At 57.1% G+C, this 15,568-nt stretch overlaps 1 protein-coding gene across 2 annotated transcripts in view; it reads left to right on the top strand.

The window, feature by feature from the left end:
• AP3D1 (adaptor related protein complex 3 subunit delta 1) overlaps positions 1-15,568 on the top strand; it is a 31,614-nt gene that overhangs the window by 12,099 nt on the left and 3,947 nt on the right. The window contains exons 6-28 of one of the 2 annotated variants that reach the window (XM_054175118.1): positions 149-278; positions 638-777; positions 963-1,036; positions 1,714-1,763; positions 2,688-2,737; positions 3,239-3,287; positions 4,246-4,391; positions 5,447-5,595; positions 5,678-5,908; positions 6,709-6,940; positions 7,528-7,673; positions 7,794-7,935; positions 8,335-8,406; positions 9,138-9,213; positions 9,866-10,065; positions 11,102-11,175; positions 12,458-12,481; positions 12,576-12,786; positions 13,177-13,239; positions 13,816-13,914; positions 14,387-14,536; positions 14,671-14,718; positions 15,053-15,242. In XM_054175118.1, coding sequence (XP_054031093.1) covers positions 149-278; positions 638-777; positions 963-1,036; positions 1,714-1,763; positions 2,688-2,737; positions 3,239-3,287; positions 4,246-4,391; positions 5,447-5,595; positions 5,678-5,908; positions 6,709-6,940; positions 7,528-7,673; positions 7,794-7,935; positions 8,335-8,406; positions 9,138-9,213; positions 9,866-10,065; positions 11,102-11,175; positions 12,458-12,481; positions 12,576-12,786; positions 13,177-13,239; positions 13,816-13,914; positions 14,387-14,536; positions 14,671-14,718; positions 15,053-15,242 — 2,746 coding nt within the window. The remainder of the gene's footprint in view (positions 1-148; positions 279-637; positions 778-962; positions 1,037-1,713; positions 1,764-2,687; positions 2,738-3,238; positions 3,288-4,245; positions 4,392-5,446; positions 5,596-5,677; positions 5,909-6,708; positions 6,941-7,527; positions 7,674-7,793; positions 7,936-8,334; positions 8,407-9,137; positions 9,214-9,865; positions 10,066-11,101; positions 11,176-12,457; positions 12,482-12,575; positions 12,787-13,176; positions 13,240-13,815; positions 13,915-14,386; positions 14,537-14,670; positions 14,719-15,052; positions 15,243-15,568) is intronic. The other variant, XM_054175119.1, reaches the window with a different exon arrangement.

Here is a 15,568-nt window from a genome sequence, read left to right as displayed (position 1 = left end):
GCCCCATGCCTTGGGGGCTGTGAGCAGCCTGCTCTGGCTGGGGCTGTCCCTGCCGGCTGGGAGCTGGCCTGGATGAGCTTTAAAGCACCCTTGTGAGCCCAGCCCAGGAGTGTGACTGTAAGAGGCTGAGTGCAGTTGTTGCCCCCAGATGTCCCACACCAAGCCCTACATCAGGAAGAAGGCAGTGCTCATCATGTACAAGGTGTTCCTCAAGTACCCCGAGTCCCTGCGCCCTGCCTTCCCTCGCCTGAAGGAGAAGCTTGAAGATCCAGATCCTGGTGAGGAGGTTTTAACTTCTGCTCCCAACCTCTGCTCCAGGTGTGGAGGGGCATCAGGAGCTGGGTGCCAAGGGCTGGAGCAGCTCTGCCCTGAGGGCAGGCTGAGGGAGCTGGGGCTGTTGAGCTGGAGCAGAGCAGGCTCCAGGGGGCCGGTGGCTGAGGGCATCCTCCAGGCAGGACTCTCCCTGAGGACAGGAAGGGTTCGAAGCCTCCTGACGGTGGGCAGGGAGGCTGAGCCGCTCCTCTTGCACACACCCTCAGACTCTTCAGCTGCTTTTTGTGGCAGGGGTGGTGAGGTGCAGAGGAGGCCCTGCTGAGCAGGCCCTGCTGAGCCCCCTGCTTCCCCTTCCCAACCCCAGGCGTGCAGTCCGCCGCCGTCAACGTCATCTGCGAGCTGGCGCGGCGCAACCCCAAGAACTACCTGTCCCTGGCGCCCCTCTTCTTCAAGCTGATGACATCATCCACCAACAACTGGGTCCTCATCAAAATTATCAAGCTGGTGAGTATCCTGCACTGCCTTCAGAGGGCTGGGGCAGGGTCAGGGCCTTGGGAGCAAAAGCAGATTGGCTGGGAGCCAGAGCTGCTCTTGAAGGCCAAGGGTTAGAGAGCTGGCCTTGCCTGCAGGTGGTTGTGGGCAGGGTCCAAGGGGGAAATGTTTCTTCTCTGCACTGCTTTCCTCACTAGTTTGGTGCTCTCACTCCACTGGAACCTAGACTGGGGAAGAAACTGATAGAGCCTCTGACCAACCTCATCCATAGGTGAGTACAACACAGGGGTTCAGCCAGCACTGGTGAGGGTCTGCTGGGCAGGCCAGGAGCTGGGCCTGCAGATGGAGTGGCTTCAGGGGTCAGGAGATGGGCACATCAGGACTGCTGCTGAAAAGCCTGAGTGAGGCAAAACACCTCTGCAGGTGTCTGACTCAGCAGGAATTCTCCAAAGCATTCCTGAAAGAGAAGCAATTTGCCTTCCCCTCCCTCCAAGCCAGAGGTGCCCATGGAGAGTGTGTGAAAGCTCTGCCTTCAGAATGCTCAGCTCTGGGGACACTCCAGGCTCCCCCCTGCAGGGCTCCCCAGGAATGTCTTGGCCTTGGCCAGAGGAATTCCTTTGCTCCTCGGACAAGATTGCCTCAGTGCTCTGGCACTGGTGCTGAGGGTTTGAGTAACCTCTTCCTTCCTCGTTCCCTGCCTTGCAGAGCTGCTGCTTTGCTGCTTCCCCAACAAGAGGTTGGCTTTTTTTCCTTAATGAGTCTGCAGCCCTTCCCCTCAGCCAGTTTTCAAGTGAGAATCACTTGATTTGATTTGAAAGTAAGATGGAGCAGAGGAGCTGGGGGGTTGTGTGTGACTGGAGGTGTTAACTGGCTCCAGAATATCCCTGACAGCTCTTCAAAGCCTGCTGCTTTTCATTCCTCATTTTAAATCTCTGCTTTCTGTTTCAGCACCTCAGCCATGTCTCTCTTGTATGAATGTGTGAACACAGTCATAGCAGGTGAGAACAGCCAGCACTTGATGAACTTTGGCAGCAGTTCACACCAGCTGCAAACCTTTGTTCAGCTTCCTCTTTTCTCACTGCAATAAGGCTGCTGGCAAGCTTGGGTCTGTGTTACTGTAGCTGTAACTGGAAGCCTTTGGTTGGCAGGGGGGAGGCTGAGTTGCTACAGCTGTGTTGGGCTGGTAGAGGATGAGAGAAGAATGGGCAGTGAGGGCCTAAGGGAGTGTGGGCAGGGAGGGATGATTATTCCAGTGAGTTGTTGTTACACTGAGTGATAATGACTCCAATTCTGGTGTCCCCAGCGTGAGAGGGACACAGAGCTGCTGGAGTGAGGCCAGAGGAGGCCACAAGGATGCTCCAAGGGCTGGAGCAGCTCTGCCCTGAGCACAGGCTGAGGGAGCTGGGGCTGTGCAGCCTGGAGAAGGCTCCAGGAGGACCTCAGAGCTGCCTTCCCCTATCTGAAGGGATCCTGCAGGAAGGCTGCAGAGAGACTTTTGCTGAGGGGTCTAGAGCCAGGCCAAGGGGGAAGGGTTTGAAGCTGAAGTAGAGCTGGGTTAGACTGGAGCTGAGGAAGTTCTTCAGTGTGAGGCTGCTGAGAGTCTGGCACAGGCTGCCCAGGGAGGCTGTGGCTGCCTCCTGCCTGGGGGGGTGCTCAAGGCCAGGCTGGATGAGGCCTTGAGCAAGCTGGGCTGGTGGGAGGGGTCCCTGCCCATGGCAGGGGGTTGGAGCTGGATGATCTTGAAGGTCCCTTCCAACCCAACCCATTCTGTGAGTCCTCCTCACAGAACCCTCAGAGGTGCAAGTAGGCAAACACCAAACCAAAGTGAGCTTCCCTCATGAGCTGAGCCAGCTGGTGACCCCTGGGGGCTGTGCTGTTGCCCTCCAGAGCACAGCAGTGGCTGACTCTGTCTTGTGTTGCAGTGTTGATCTCCCTGTCCTCTGGGATGCCGAACCACAGCGCCAGCATCCAGGTACTGTGCTGGGCCTGGGGGGATTTGTGCTGCTCTGCTGGCTGAGACCACCTGGGGAAACTGGGTTGTGCTCTTCTGCCAAGGGTTAAAGCTCCCCTGAAGTGCTGCTACAGACTGAAGCATTTCCTGGAGCAGTTCTCCCACTCCCTTTGCTCTAACATTTGCCCAGGGAGGCTGTGGCTGTCCCCTCCCTGAGGCCTTAAGCAAGCTGGGCTGGTGGGAGGGGTCCCTGCCCATGGCAGGGGGTTGGAGCTGGATGATCTTCAAGGCCCCTCCCAAACCATTCTGTGACTATGAGGATGCAGCTTCCTCTCCTGTAGAGTTTTTCTTGCTCTCTCATTCAGCTGCTGCCAATCCAATCCTGTCCTTTGCTTTGAAATCTATCAGTGCAAGCAGCCCCCCTGGCCCCCAGGTGTGGGTCAGACTGCTGCCCTGGGCAACCTTCATGAAGAGTTACTCTAATGAGGGCTTGGAATAAGCATGGCCTGCTCTTTGTTCCAGCTTTGTGTCCAGAAGTTAAGGATCCTGATAGAAGACTCAGACCAGAACTGTAAGTGTGGTGCTTGTCCTCATGGAAGCTTTTAGCAGGCAGCCAGTGGGGAGAAGCTGCAGCAGCCTGAGAGCAGCCAGCTGGTTCTGCAGGCAGCTGCTTCAGTGCTGTAGTGCCTGCTGGGCTTTTTCAGGTGGAAAAGGGTTTGATAGTGGGAGCTGCCTGATGAGAAGCTTGGTGAAAGCAAAGGAGGGCAGGAGGGTGGTAAAATCCTGCTGCAGGCTGTCCTGGGCTGTGGTTGAGACCCCATCTCTGGAGGCATTCAAGGTCAGACTTGATGTGGCCCTGCTTGATCTACTTGGAGGTGTCCCTGCTGACTGCAGGGGGGTTGGACAAGATGACTTTTGAGGGTCCCTTCCAACCCCACAGCCCCTGGGGGGTCCCTTCCAGCCCCATGCCCTCTGGCTCGCTGCTGCCGGTTGCAAACCCGAAGCGGTTCCCTTGCCACACGCTGGGCTTTGCCTTTCCCCAGGCTGGCTGCTCAGGCAGCAGTGAAGGGTGCTGGGCAGGCTAAGTGTGATACCAGCATGCAGGAATTCCTTATTTTAGTGCCTGGGAAGAGCTCTGGGAAATCCTTGCTTTGTGCAAGCCTTTTTCTTGCCATCTGAGAGTCTCACCCTGCAAACAGGGCTCCTGCTTAAGGCACCAAGCTCAGAGCTTTGCAAGCTGCCTGCATCCTGGGCTGCCTCTACTCAATACCCATAGCTTCTATCCCTTAAACAGAGATTTTTTCCACCAATAACACATCTTGAAGTGCCAGCAGAAGGTGGTGAAGGTGCCCTGTGTGGGTGCATGCCTCTGGGGGGGGTCACAGCCCAAACCTGTGATGTGCTCCAAACTTTTCCCTCCTGACAGATTTTGGTTTTTATTCAAGTGCTGAGTGCTTGGCATGAGGCTGTCATGCTCAGCCCAAAGCAGTGCTCCCATGTGGCAAGAAGCTGTGTTTTGTCTCTCACAGTGAAGTACCTGGGGCTGCTGGCTATGTCCAAGATCCTGAAGACACATCCCAAGTCAGTGCAGTCTCACAAGGACCTCATCCTGCAGTGCCTGGATGACAAAGATGAGTCCATCCGGCTCAGAGCTCTGGATCTCCTCTATGGCATGGTGTGTCTGCAGCTCTTCCCCCTCCTCTCCCTCCCCCTGACCCTTTGGGAGGCTGATGTTTAACAGCAACATTCAACTCCCTCTGCCCCCTCTCCCCAGCAGCCTTCTGATGGTAACTCTGATGCCTTTTCTGGCACACGTGGCAAGGGAGAGATCTGGCCCAGCATGAGAGAGCTCTAAAAGCTTGGATCCAGGCTGTGCAAGGAGTGTCTGAGTTCAGGCACTGTGGAAGTCACCCAGGAGGCTGCTGATTAAATGCCTTTGGCTGTTCCCCCCAGCCTTCATCTAGGCTTAAAGTGGAGCAGCCACAGGCATGCTGCTGGGGTCTGTGCTGCTCCCAGTCCCAGCCCATGCTGCAGCACACCACAGCTCAGGCTGATGTTAGTTGTGCAGCCTGGGAAACAGCAGCAGAAGGCAGCTTGGAGCTGCTCTGTCATCCAGGTTGCCTCTCACTGCACATCTGTTGTGGCTCCTGGTGACGTTTGCAGAGCCTCCCTGTGTCTGCTCTCCCTCAGCTGCCAGTCTTGGGCACACATTCAGCAGCTGCCCAGTGTGCAACAGGGGCAAACATTGGGGCCCTAAAAGGGCTGTGGCTGTGATTTATAGAGTGCCCTTCACCCCAGTCTGTGCCACCCCCTTCCCCATGCAGAGTGGTTAGCAGCCTGGTGCTGGCTCTGCTTCAGCAGCAGCAGTGACAAGAAGCAAACAGATTCCTGTTGTGGTCGTGGCCAAGGCTGGGGCCTGGAGAGGTCTCTCTGGTTTGTTGTTAACACACAGAGCTGGCAGCTGCTTTAATGGAGTCAGGAGGGCTTGGCTTGGTGAGGCTCTGGCACAGGCTGCCCAGGGAGGCTGTGGCTGCCCCCGCCCTGGAGGGGTTCCAGGCCAGGCTGGATGAGGCCTGGAGCAGCCTGGGCTGGTGGGAGCTGTCCCAGCCCGTGGCAGGGGGTCGGCACTGGGTGATTTTGCAGGTCCCTTCCGAGCCAGCCCACTCTGTGAATCAGCAGTGTGGGAGGTGGCTGCAGGGCGGCTCAGCCCTGTGCCAACCCTGTTCCCAGGTCTCCAAGAAGAACCTGATGGAGATAGTGAAGAAGCTGATGATCCACGTGGACAAGGCGGAGGGCACGACGTACCGCGACGAGCTGCTCACCAAGATCATCGACATCTGCAGCCAGTCCAACTACCAATACATCACCAACTTCGAGTGGTCAGTGCTGCCCCCCCGCCAGCCCCCGCGCCGCCGCCGGCGCCGCCGCCGTGCTGAGGGCGCCCCCCTGTGCCCCCCGCAGGTACATCAGCATCCTGGTGGAGCTGACGCGGCTGGAGGGCACGCGGCACGGGCACCTCATCGCCGCCCAGATGCTGGACGTGGCCATCCGCGTCAAGGCCATCCGCAAGTTCGCCGTCTCGCAGATGGCCGCGCTGCTGGACAACGCCCACCTGCTGGCCAGCAACGCCCAGCGGAACGGCATCTGTGAGGTGCTCTACGCTGCCGCCTGGATCTGCGGCGAGTTCTCCGAGTAAGTGCCGGCAGAGCCCCCGGCGCTCCCGGCCCCCCCCCCGCCGCCGCGCTCCCGGCTCCCGGCCCCCCCCCCGCCGCCGCGCTCCCGGCTCCCGGCCCCCCCCCGCCGCCGCGCTCCCGGCTCCCGGCCCCCCCCCGCCGCCGCGCTCCCGGCTCCCGGCCCCCCCCCGCCGCCGCGCTCCCGGCTCCCGGCCCCCCCCCCGCCGCCGCGCTCCCGGCTCCCGGCCCCCCCCCCGCCGCCGCGCTCCCGGCTCCCGGCTCCCCCCCCGCCGCCGCGCTCCCGGCTCCCGGCCCCCCCCCCCCCCGGTGCCCGCGTCTGCGCCGGGGCTTTGCTCGCTGCCGGGCAGCAGGAAGAGGGTTCAGGGCTGGAGAGCCTCCCCTCTGGGGACAGGCTGAGAGAGCTGGGGCTGTTCAGCCTGGGGAAGGGAAGGCCCCAGGGAGACCTTAGAGCAGCCTGAAGGGTGCTACAGGAGAGCTGGGAATAGGCTTTTGATGAGGGCTCTGAGCTGGGAGAGGGCAGATTGAGACTGGAGATGAGGAAGGAGTTCGTACAGTGAGGCTGGGGAGACTCTGGCACAGCTGCCCGGGCAGGCTGTGGATGCCCTCTCCATGGAAGTGTTGAAGGCCAGGCTGGATGAGGCTTTGAGCAGCCTGGGCTGCTGGGAGGTGTCCCTGCCCATGGCAGGGGGCTGGAACTGGATGGTTTTGAAGGTCCCTCCCAGCCCATTCTGTGGATCTCTGACTGCTGAACTTTCCCAGCTGCTGCCATTCCTCTGTCCTCAATTGCTGTCTTTACAGGCACCTCGAGGAAGCAAACCAAACCTTAGAAGCAATGTTGAGGCCTAAAGTGACAACTCTGCCAGGCCACATCCAGGCAGTTTATGTCCAGAACATGGTGAAGCTCTATGCCTCCATCCTGCAGCAGAAGGAGCAGGCAGGGGAGAAGGAAGCCGCTCAGGAAATCACCCAGCTGATGATCGAGCGCTTGCCTCAGTTTGTGCAGAGTGCAGATCTGGAAGTTCAGGAGAGGGTAAGAGAACATTTCCTTGGGAACTGACCATCCCCAGTCTCTCTCTTGCTTTGGAGCTTGCATGGGATTTCTGGTGTGCTCTCTGCTTGCTGTGACTCAGGGGAAGAGGAGCTCTAGAAGCAGGGTGGGAAGAGTGGGGACATTTAATGCCAGAGCCCTGATCTCACTGCAGTTCCAGGCAGCCCCTGCAGGAATTTCACTCCAAACAGCTTCACTTCAAAAGTCTCCCACCTCAGGGAGGCTGCTGAGACTGCACCAGGCTGCCCAGGGAGGCTGTGGATGCCTGCTCCCTGCAGGTGTTCAAGGCCAGGCTGGGTGAGGCCTTGAGCAAGCTGGGCTGGTGGGAGGTGTCCCTGCCCATGGCAGAGGGTTGGAACTGGCTGATCTTGGAGGTCCCTTCCAGCCCACTCTGTGAATAAGGACACAAAAGGGACAGAGCCTGGAAGGGGTTTAAGGTGTTAACTCTTGCTCTAACCCTGCAGAGCAGCTTTCTTCTGCAGACTTTCTCTGCTGTTGGGTTTTGCTTCTTCTCCTTTGGTGCCATTTGTTAGTCTCAGTTCTGAAGTCACTTCTGGATTGCTTTTTAGGCTTCTTGCATCTTGCAACTAATCAAATACATTCAGAAGCTACAACTCAAAGAAGTCCCTGTAGCTGAGGAAGTCATAGCTCTGTTTGCTGGTGAGCTCAACCCTGTGGCTCCTAAAGCACAGAAGAAAGTCCCAGTTCCAGAGGGGTAAGGTTCCTCCTCCCTCCCAAAGCCTTGTTTAAACTTCTCAGCTCTGTGAATATTAAAGCTGCAATACTCAGAGGTACTGAGCCAGGCTCTTTGTTTGCTCCAATTCTTTCTTCCCAGCTTGGACCTCGATGCCTGGATCAATGAACCTCCTTCAGACAGCGAGTCTGAAGATGAAAAGCCCAAAACAATCTTCCATGATGAGGAGCAGAGGCATTCCAGGCACAGACAGCCAGAGATAGATGAGGAGGAACTGGCCAGAGTGAGTGAATGCTGAAACACTTCTGCCTTTGTAATGGAGGAGGGGTGCTGTGGGAGCCCCTGAAGCAGCTGGAGCTGTTGGGGGTGCTCTGTGTAACCAGGGAGCCACTCTGTGTGTCTGTGACTTGAGCTGCCATCAAAATCTGGGCTTTGGGAAGCTGTCTCTAGGCTGCACTTAGAAAGCCAGGAGGATGCTCTAGGGAGCACCAGTGACAGCAGCACCACTGCTGCTAGCTCTGGCCTCATCCTGTCACTCAGAGCTGCTGCTTCATCCACCAGCTACTCTTCTGTAGGTGTTTTGCAAGGAGCTCTGTATTGCTGTGAGAAGTGGGGGAGGCTGCACCCCACACGCTGGTGCCTCCGGTCTCCCTTTGCTCACAAACCAACCTTCTCCCAACAGCGCCGCGAAGCCCGGAAGCAGGAGCAGGCCAACAACCCCTTCTACATCAAAAGCTCTCCCTCCCCACAGAAGGTGAGTGACTCCCAGCTAAAGCATCTTGGGGACTCTCACATCGTGGGGTGAAGGCTTTGCTGCAGCTCCCTTGGGGACATTCTGATCCTTTCCACTGCAGTTCTGATTGGTTTATGTGCTGACTGCAGTGGGTTGCTACAGGTGGTTTTTGGGAGCCTTGGGAAGTGACCTGATGGCACAGGAGCAGGCAGCTGGCTGAAGGAAGGGGTGATTGGCCAGCTGCCACCACAGAGGGCTTTGGAACACCATGGGTTAACTTGTCATGGAAAGCACAGTGTTTGTCTTCCATAGAATCAGAGTTGTTTGGGTTAGAAAAGCTCTCAGGGATCCTCCAGTCCCACCCTCAACCCAGCACCTCCATGGCTGCAGGTTTCCTGAGCACCTCCAGGGATGGGGACTCCACCACCTCCCTGGGCAGCCTGTTCCAGTCCCTGACCACTCTGGTTCTTCATGTCCAACCTAACCCTGCCCTGGCACAATTTCAGGCCATTTCCTCTCCTCCTCTCCCTTGATCCTAGTGAGAAGAGACCAACCCCAACCTGGCTCCAACCTCCCTTCATAATAGTTATGAGCTGGCTTGAAAATCCACTCTGCTACCAGCCAGCATTTAATGCTGAGCTATTCCATCCCTGCACTGTCCTCACTTAAAGGCTTAAACTGCTTGGATTTGAGCTTTCCCTGAGATGTGTGTCTGGCAGTGCTCAGAATGTAACCAGTTCTCATTCCCCCAGCGGTACCAAGACACTCCAGGCGTGGAGCACATCCCTGTGGTCCAGATCGACCTCTCTGTCCCCTTAAAAGTCCCAGGTAAGTGCTGCTGATCTTTAAGTGACTCTCAGGCTGAACTCGGGAAGTTGCTCTCTCACCCACTGACCCCTCCCCATCAGAGGAGGGGCTTGGGAGAAGGAGGCCTAAGGGCTGCAGTGAAAATGGATTTGGTGAAACAGCAGAGCAGAGGCAATGCCAAGGTCAGGGGTGTGAAGTTTTCCTCAGCCCAGCCAAGGGTGCAGCAGCCACACTGAGCAGGAAGGAGGAGGAAGAGGAGCAGGGTCAGGAGGAGACCCCAGGGGGAAGCCCAATCAGGAGGTTCCTCTCTCCTCAGCCACCTTCCCCCTTGGTGTACTGAGCAGGATGTGTCTGAGCCAGGATACAGCTGGAGCCAGCCTGGGTCCCCTGCCCTGGCAGACTCCACACTGCTCACGGCCTGCAGGCCTGGGACTCCGTCCCAGCAAACCCAGGACACCTTTGTGATGTGGACAAGGACAGGGGAGCAGGACAGAGCTCTGTCTTGCTCCTGGAGAGAGGGGAGCTGCGTGTGAGGTGATGTGGGAGCAGGGAGGTGTCGATGCTTCCGATGCTCCCTGCGGGGTCCTCCCCTCCCGTCAGCCTTGGGCGGTCAGTGCCGCCGCGGGCCGCAGCCTGACCGCGGCAGCCTGACGGCAGCCAGGCCTCCCCGCAGGCATGCCCATGTCCGACCAGTACGTGAAGCTGGAGGAGGAGCGGAGGCACAAGCAGAAGCTGGAGAAGGACAAGAAGAAGAAAAAGCAGAAGAAGGAGAAGAGAGGCAAACAGCATCGGCACAACTCCCTGCAGACCGAGAGCGAGGAGGACATCGCCCCCGCGCACCGCGTCGACATCATCACCGAGGAGATGCCGGAGGTGGGGCTGGGGCCTGGGGGCCCTGGGCATGGCCTGGGGCTGGGGCCCTGGGTGCAGCCCGGGGCTGTGGCTCTTCAAGAATCACAGCATGCTTTGGGTGGGAGCAGCCCTAAGCTCACCCAGTCCAACTGCTGACCTAAGGCCGCCAAACCGTGGCCCCAGCTCCCATGGCTGCACACTGCTTGCACACCTCCAGGCCTGGGCACTCCACCACCTCCCTGGGCAGCCTCTGCCAATCCCTGACCACTCTGGCAGCAAAGAAACTGTTCCTCATCTGCAGCCTAACCCTCCCCTGGCACAACTTCAGGACGTTTCCTCTCCTGTCACCTGAGGCTAGGGAGGAGAGACCAACCTCCACCTCACTGCTACCTCCTTTCAGGGAGCTGTAGGTAGCAGAGAGCTCTCCCCTCAGCCTGCTGTGCTCCAGACCCTTCCCTAGCTTGGTTGCCCTTCTCTGGACACACTCCAGCCCCTCAACCTCTCAGTATCCCCCCAGGCTTTCCCAGCCAGTCTGTGTTGTGCACTTCAAGAGCTCTGATTTCCTGCAGAGCTGATTTGATGAGATGGTCCTAGGCTGTCCCTTGCAGGGAGGGAAATGGTTGTCCTTTTTGTGCCTAAAAAGGCAAAAAATGGCCTTGAAGCTGTAGAAAACCAAACCCAAACCAAGAGGACTAACCCCACCCATCCCTGCTGTCTGAGTAGCACTGCCCCAAGTAGCTCTGCTGCTTCCCTTTGCCAGGAACTTGCTGCCTGGTCAGCAGGTTTGCAGCTGATTGTAATTAGTTGTTCATGCTGATGCTGGAGCCTGTGTTGGTTCCCAGCAGTTCCTTTGATCAAAGCCCAGCTGCAGCAGTTCAGAGGCTGCTGTCTGTGGAGAATGGATTTTGCTGGTCTTGATTTATCCTGGCCCTGTGACTTCCTCTGCCTGCAGGCTGGGCTGACCAGGCCCCAGAACTGCTTGCTTTGGGTGATGTGAAGCTTGAGTTTGCCTTTGGTTTGCTGCTTCAGGGGATGTTCTCTTTTCTCTCTCCTGCAGAATGCTCTGCCCAGTGATGAGGATGACAAAGACCCCAATGATCCCTACAAGGCACTGGACATAGACCTGGACAAGTAAGTGACACCTGGGGATGGGGACTGAGTGAAGTGCTGCCAGCATGCAGAGGGGCAGGGCTGGGGCTGAAGAGGGAAAAGCTCTGCCTGCAGTGGATGAGGTGAAGAGATTGAAGGCTCTCCCCACGTCTTGGATGTAACCTTAGCTGATGATCCAGGCTTGGGCTCCCCTTGCACTGATAAAAGCAAAGCTGCTGGGGTGTTGGTGGGGGCAGGGGAATAGTTTTGTGTGGCTGAAAGGAGCCTGAGAGTGCAGGCAGCACAGCTGGGGGCAGATGTTGTGGTGCACCAGCAGCTCTCTGCCCCAGCCTGTGTTGGCTCTCTGACCTGCACTCAGCTGTGGCCATCCCAGAGCTGCTGGAGCCAAGGTGTGCTCTGCAAGGAGAGCAGTGACAGCCACTTCCTAGCATCCCCACTGGCCTGGGGGCACTGTGTGCTTCCACTGCTGAAGTCTCTGCTACCAGCAAGGGACCTGCAGATCATAGCTCTGACCCTGTTCAGCTGCTGGAGCTGCTTCCAGTGCTTAGCACAGCAGACCCTGCCTGCTGCTGTGTGATAATTGGCAGTGGGCTGTGAAGTGCTGCACATCAAGAGCTGTTTTAATTGTTTTAAATCACCATGCTACAGACAGTGACTGATCCATGGGTGCCTCCTGTCAGGTTCTGAAGGCTCTGCAGACACCCCTCTGTGTGTTTAAGATCTCTTTCTGGTACTTCACTGTAAAGTCTCTGCAGCTCTGAAATCTGCAGGGCTTTGGCCCCTCAGTACCCTGCAAAAGAAGTGATAGAATCATTTGGGCAGAAGAGACCTTTGAGGTCTGAGGCCAGCTGTCAGGGCACCACCAAACCACATCTCCATCCCTCCAAGGATGGGGACTCCACCCCTGCCCTGGGCAGCCTGGAGCAGGCCTTGACAGCCCTTCCAGTGAAGAAGTTTCTTCTCATGTCCAACCTAAGCCTCCCCTGGTGCAATTTGAGGTCATTTCCTCTCCCTATCAGTGCAGCATTGGAAGAAGCTGCTGGAAAGGTTCCTCCTGTCACAGGCTGCTCACCTTCCTCCCAGCCTGCAGGGCACAAAGGTTTAAAAGGCAGTTTCTGACTCCAGACCTGCAGAGCAGGCTCTGGCTGCTGAGCTCCAGGAGGCATCTTTGGACTTTGGTGTTGTTGCCATCCATTCTCTCCCCATTTCACAGGAGGGGCTCTGCTCTCTCTCACATTTTCTCATCTCTCTGTCCTCTCTCTCTCTCTGCTTGCACTGCTCTCTGTGTCATGCTCACATGCAGTCTGGTTTCAGGGAAGCCTTCCAGGTAAGAGCTGCTCACTGAGTGCTTGACCTCCTTTGTCAGGTTGGTTGATTTCAGGCTCTTTGCAGGAGGCTCATGGTCTCTCTTCTCTCTTAAGACCCTTAGCAGACAGTGAGAAGCTGCCAGTGCAGAGGCACAGAAATGTTGAGGCCCTGAAGTCACCAGACTCAGAAGCTCCTCTGGTAGAGAAGAAGAGCAAGAAACCCAAAAAGAAGGAGAAGAAGCACAAAGAAAAAGAGAGAGAAAAAGACAAAGGAAAGAAGAAAGAGAAAGAGAAAAAGGTGGTGGAGGAAGAAGAGGAGAAAAAGGTGATGCTCACAGCACCTGGGAGCAGGCTGCCCAGGGAGGCTGTGGATGGTCAAGGCCAGGCTGGCTTAGGCCTTGAGCAGCCTGGGCTGGTGGGAGGTGTCCCTGCCCATGGTGGGGAGGTTGGAGCTGGATGGTCTCTGAGGTCCCTTCCCACCTGAGCCGTTCTGTGGTGGTTTCCCTTTGCCTGTGACACGAGGGGGAACCTGCACTTGCTGTCAGCTCTGCCCAGCTGTAGGAATGGACTCAGAGGCTGCAGTTGAGCTGCTTGAGCTCCTGCATTTGGGACAGCCTCTGTTCTGGAGCTGTGCATTCCCAGGGAGCTCATTTGCACTGACTGAAAGGATGCCAGCAGCACAGCCACAGTGGTTCTGTTTTCTCTTGCAATTCAGGGAGAAGATTTGGATTTCTGGCTCTCCACTGCTCCACCACCTGCTTCCAGCACCCAGCCACAGGTAAAGACCTTACCACAGCCCAGGAGACTTTCTGAATGCATCTGTGCTGGGCTCAGGGTGCTTTGGCATGCTGCAGGAGAGGCTTCAGCTCATCTTACTGCCTTGGAGCAATGGCATCTTATCTCCCCAGGACACAGCCACTATAACAGGAGGTCTCAGGCTCATTCTGCTGTGATCAGTGGATGGGGATAGAGCTGCTGCAGCTACAGGCTGGGTGGATTTTAATACAGCAAAGCCCAGCAATAAAATTCTTGTGTGCCTTTATTTCCTGGTGTGAGCTCAACACTGGCAGTGCTGATAGATGGGAGAGACACAGGCTGAGAGAAAAAGCCTCCTGAGTTTTGATGAGAGGTTTGAGAGGAAGAAACAGGGGACCCAGGGGCCTGGATTCCTTGGAGGAAATCTCTTTTGTGCTGCTGATGTTTGCTGGGTTTGATGCCATGGCAGCCTGCTGTCCTGTTTGGAATCACAGCTGGGGTGGGAGGGGGGCAGTGGCCCTCCTAAGATTCCTTTTGGTGTGGGATCCAGTTGTTTCAGCTGCATTCCTTACCATAATCCTTCTGCTGATCCACTCAGGGAGAGCCTGAAACAAGTGCTGCAGTGGTGGCTGAGCCTCAGGAGGTGAGAAAGGAGGAAAGGGAAGAGCAAGACGAGGAGGAGGAGGATGAAGGAAAGGTAAGGGCTGTAAGCTGCTGCCACCCTTGGTCCTGCATTCCTGCAAAAGCAGCACAGAGGGATTCCCAGCAGCACCCTGCTCAGTGCAGTGCCCTGCTGCAGCCAGGCAGCAGTGGGATGTGGGGTCCTTGAGGGGCTCTGAGCGCCTCAGGGAGGTTTGGCTGTTCCCAGAGCTCAGGGAACAGTTCAAGCTGAGCTTCCAAACAGCTGGAGAAGTTTGGCCTCCTGCTGATCCCAGGGTGCTTTGAGTTCAGCTGTTGTCAGCTGAGCAGGGAGCAAGGCTTCACTGGGGCTCAGCACAGGCTGAGGCTTGGGGTTTCAGGCTCTGGTTTGGGTTCCTGCAGCAGCAGGAAGCTTTTGTTCCGTCCGGGAGGCTGCAGCAGAAGGGTTGGTAGAGGACTCGCCATGTAATGACTGCAGAAGTCCAGGGCTTCCTGGAGGGTTTGCTGCAGTTGCTTGTTCTTCTTGGCAGAAATCCTCCAAGCATAAGAAGAAAAAGCACAAGAAGGAGAAGGAAGAGAAATCAAAGGATAAAAAGAAATCCAAGAAGAAAAGTGCCCCGAGCGAGGAGGAGGCTGCGGGGTCGGTGCAGAACGGGACGCTGGAGGATGAGCCCCTGCCAGTGAGTAGCTGTGCACTGCCAGCCCTGGCCTGGGGGGAGAGGCAGGAGCTGGGGTGGGAGCGAGGAGTGGAGCTGGCAGCTGCTCTCAGGGCAGTTGTGTGTGTCCTGACTGGGGTTTCTCTGCTCTGCTGCAGCCCATGTCCAGCTACCGCCTGCTGGCTGAGAACCCATACATCAAAATGGTGAGTTCTGGGGTGCTGGGGGGGCAGAGGGGCTCCCTTGGGGGTAGAGTAGGGACTTCATGTGGACAGCCTTTAGCTGAGCAACTGCTTCAGTCCCAGGAGGCAGAAATCCACCAAAGCTTTTGAGTGGGACTCCCTTTGGGTGTCCCTTTCAGCAAGTTTGGAAGCTGCTCTTCTCCCAGCACTCAGCAGCAGTGTGGAGCTGATCCCCATCCTGCTTTTCATTACCAAGCTGCCCTCTTCTTGGAGCTGGCTTCAGCCTGCTGCTGCTCTGCTGTGGTGCTTTGCTGTTTGAGGGTTCCTGGGCTGATTTTCTTTCCCCTCCCTGTCGCAGACCTACGACATCCAGGGGAACCTGCAGCAGGACAGCCAAGTGACTGTCTCGGTTATCTTTGAGAACAAAAGCTCCAGCTTCCTCAAGAGCATGGAGCTCAATGTCCTGGACTCTCTCAACACTAAAATGCTCAGACCTGAAGGATCATCAGTCCACGATGGGATACCTGTGCCCTTCCAGCTACCCCCTGGTACGAACTTTGCCCGGCAGGGCTCTGGGAGCATGGCTGGCCCTGCCCTGCCCTCCTGTGGGAGGAGCTGCTTGAACTGCTTGGAGATCCACAGAATGGGTTGGGTTGGAAGGGGCTTTCAAGATCATCCAGCTCCAACCCCCAGCCATGGGCAGGGACACCTCCCACCAGCCCAGCTTGCTCAAGGCCTCATCCAGCCTGGCCTTGATCACCTCCAGAGAAGGGGCATCCACAGCCTCCCTGGGCAGCCTGTTCTCACTAGAGCAGGTTGCTCAAGGTCCTGATCCCCCCCCCCCAGGAAAAGTAGTGGGGTGGAGTGTTTTGGG

Source organism: Dryobates pubescens, chromosome 31 (genome assembly GCF_014839835.1).
Source record: "Dryobates pubescens isolate bDryPub1 chromosome 31, bDryPub1.pri, whole genome shotgun sequence".
In the NCBI taxonomy this organism is placed as follows: Eukaryota; Metazoa; Chordata; class Aves; order Piciformes; family Picidae; genus Dryobates; species Dryobates pubescens.
Note: the sequence above shows the minus strand (reverse complement) of the source record. Positions and strands in the feature narration are given on the sequence as shown.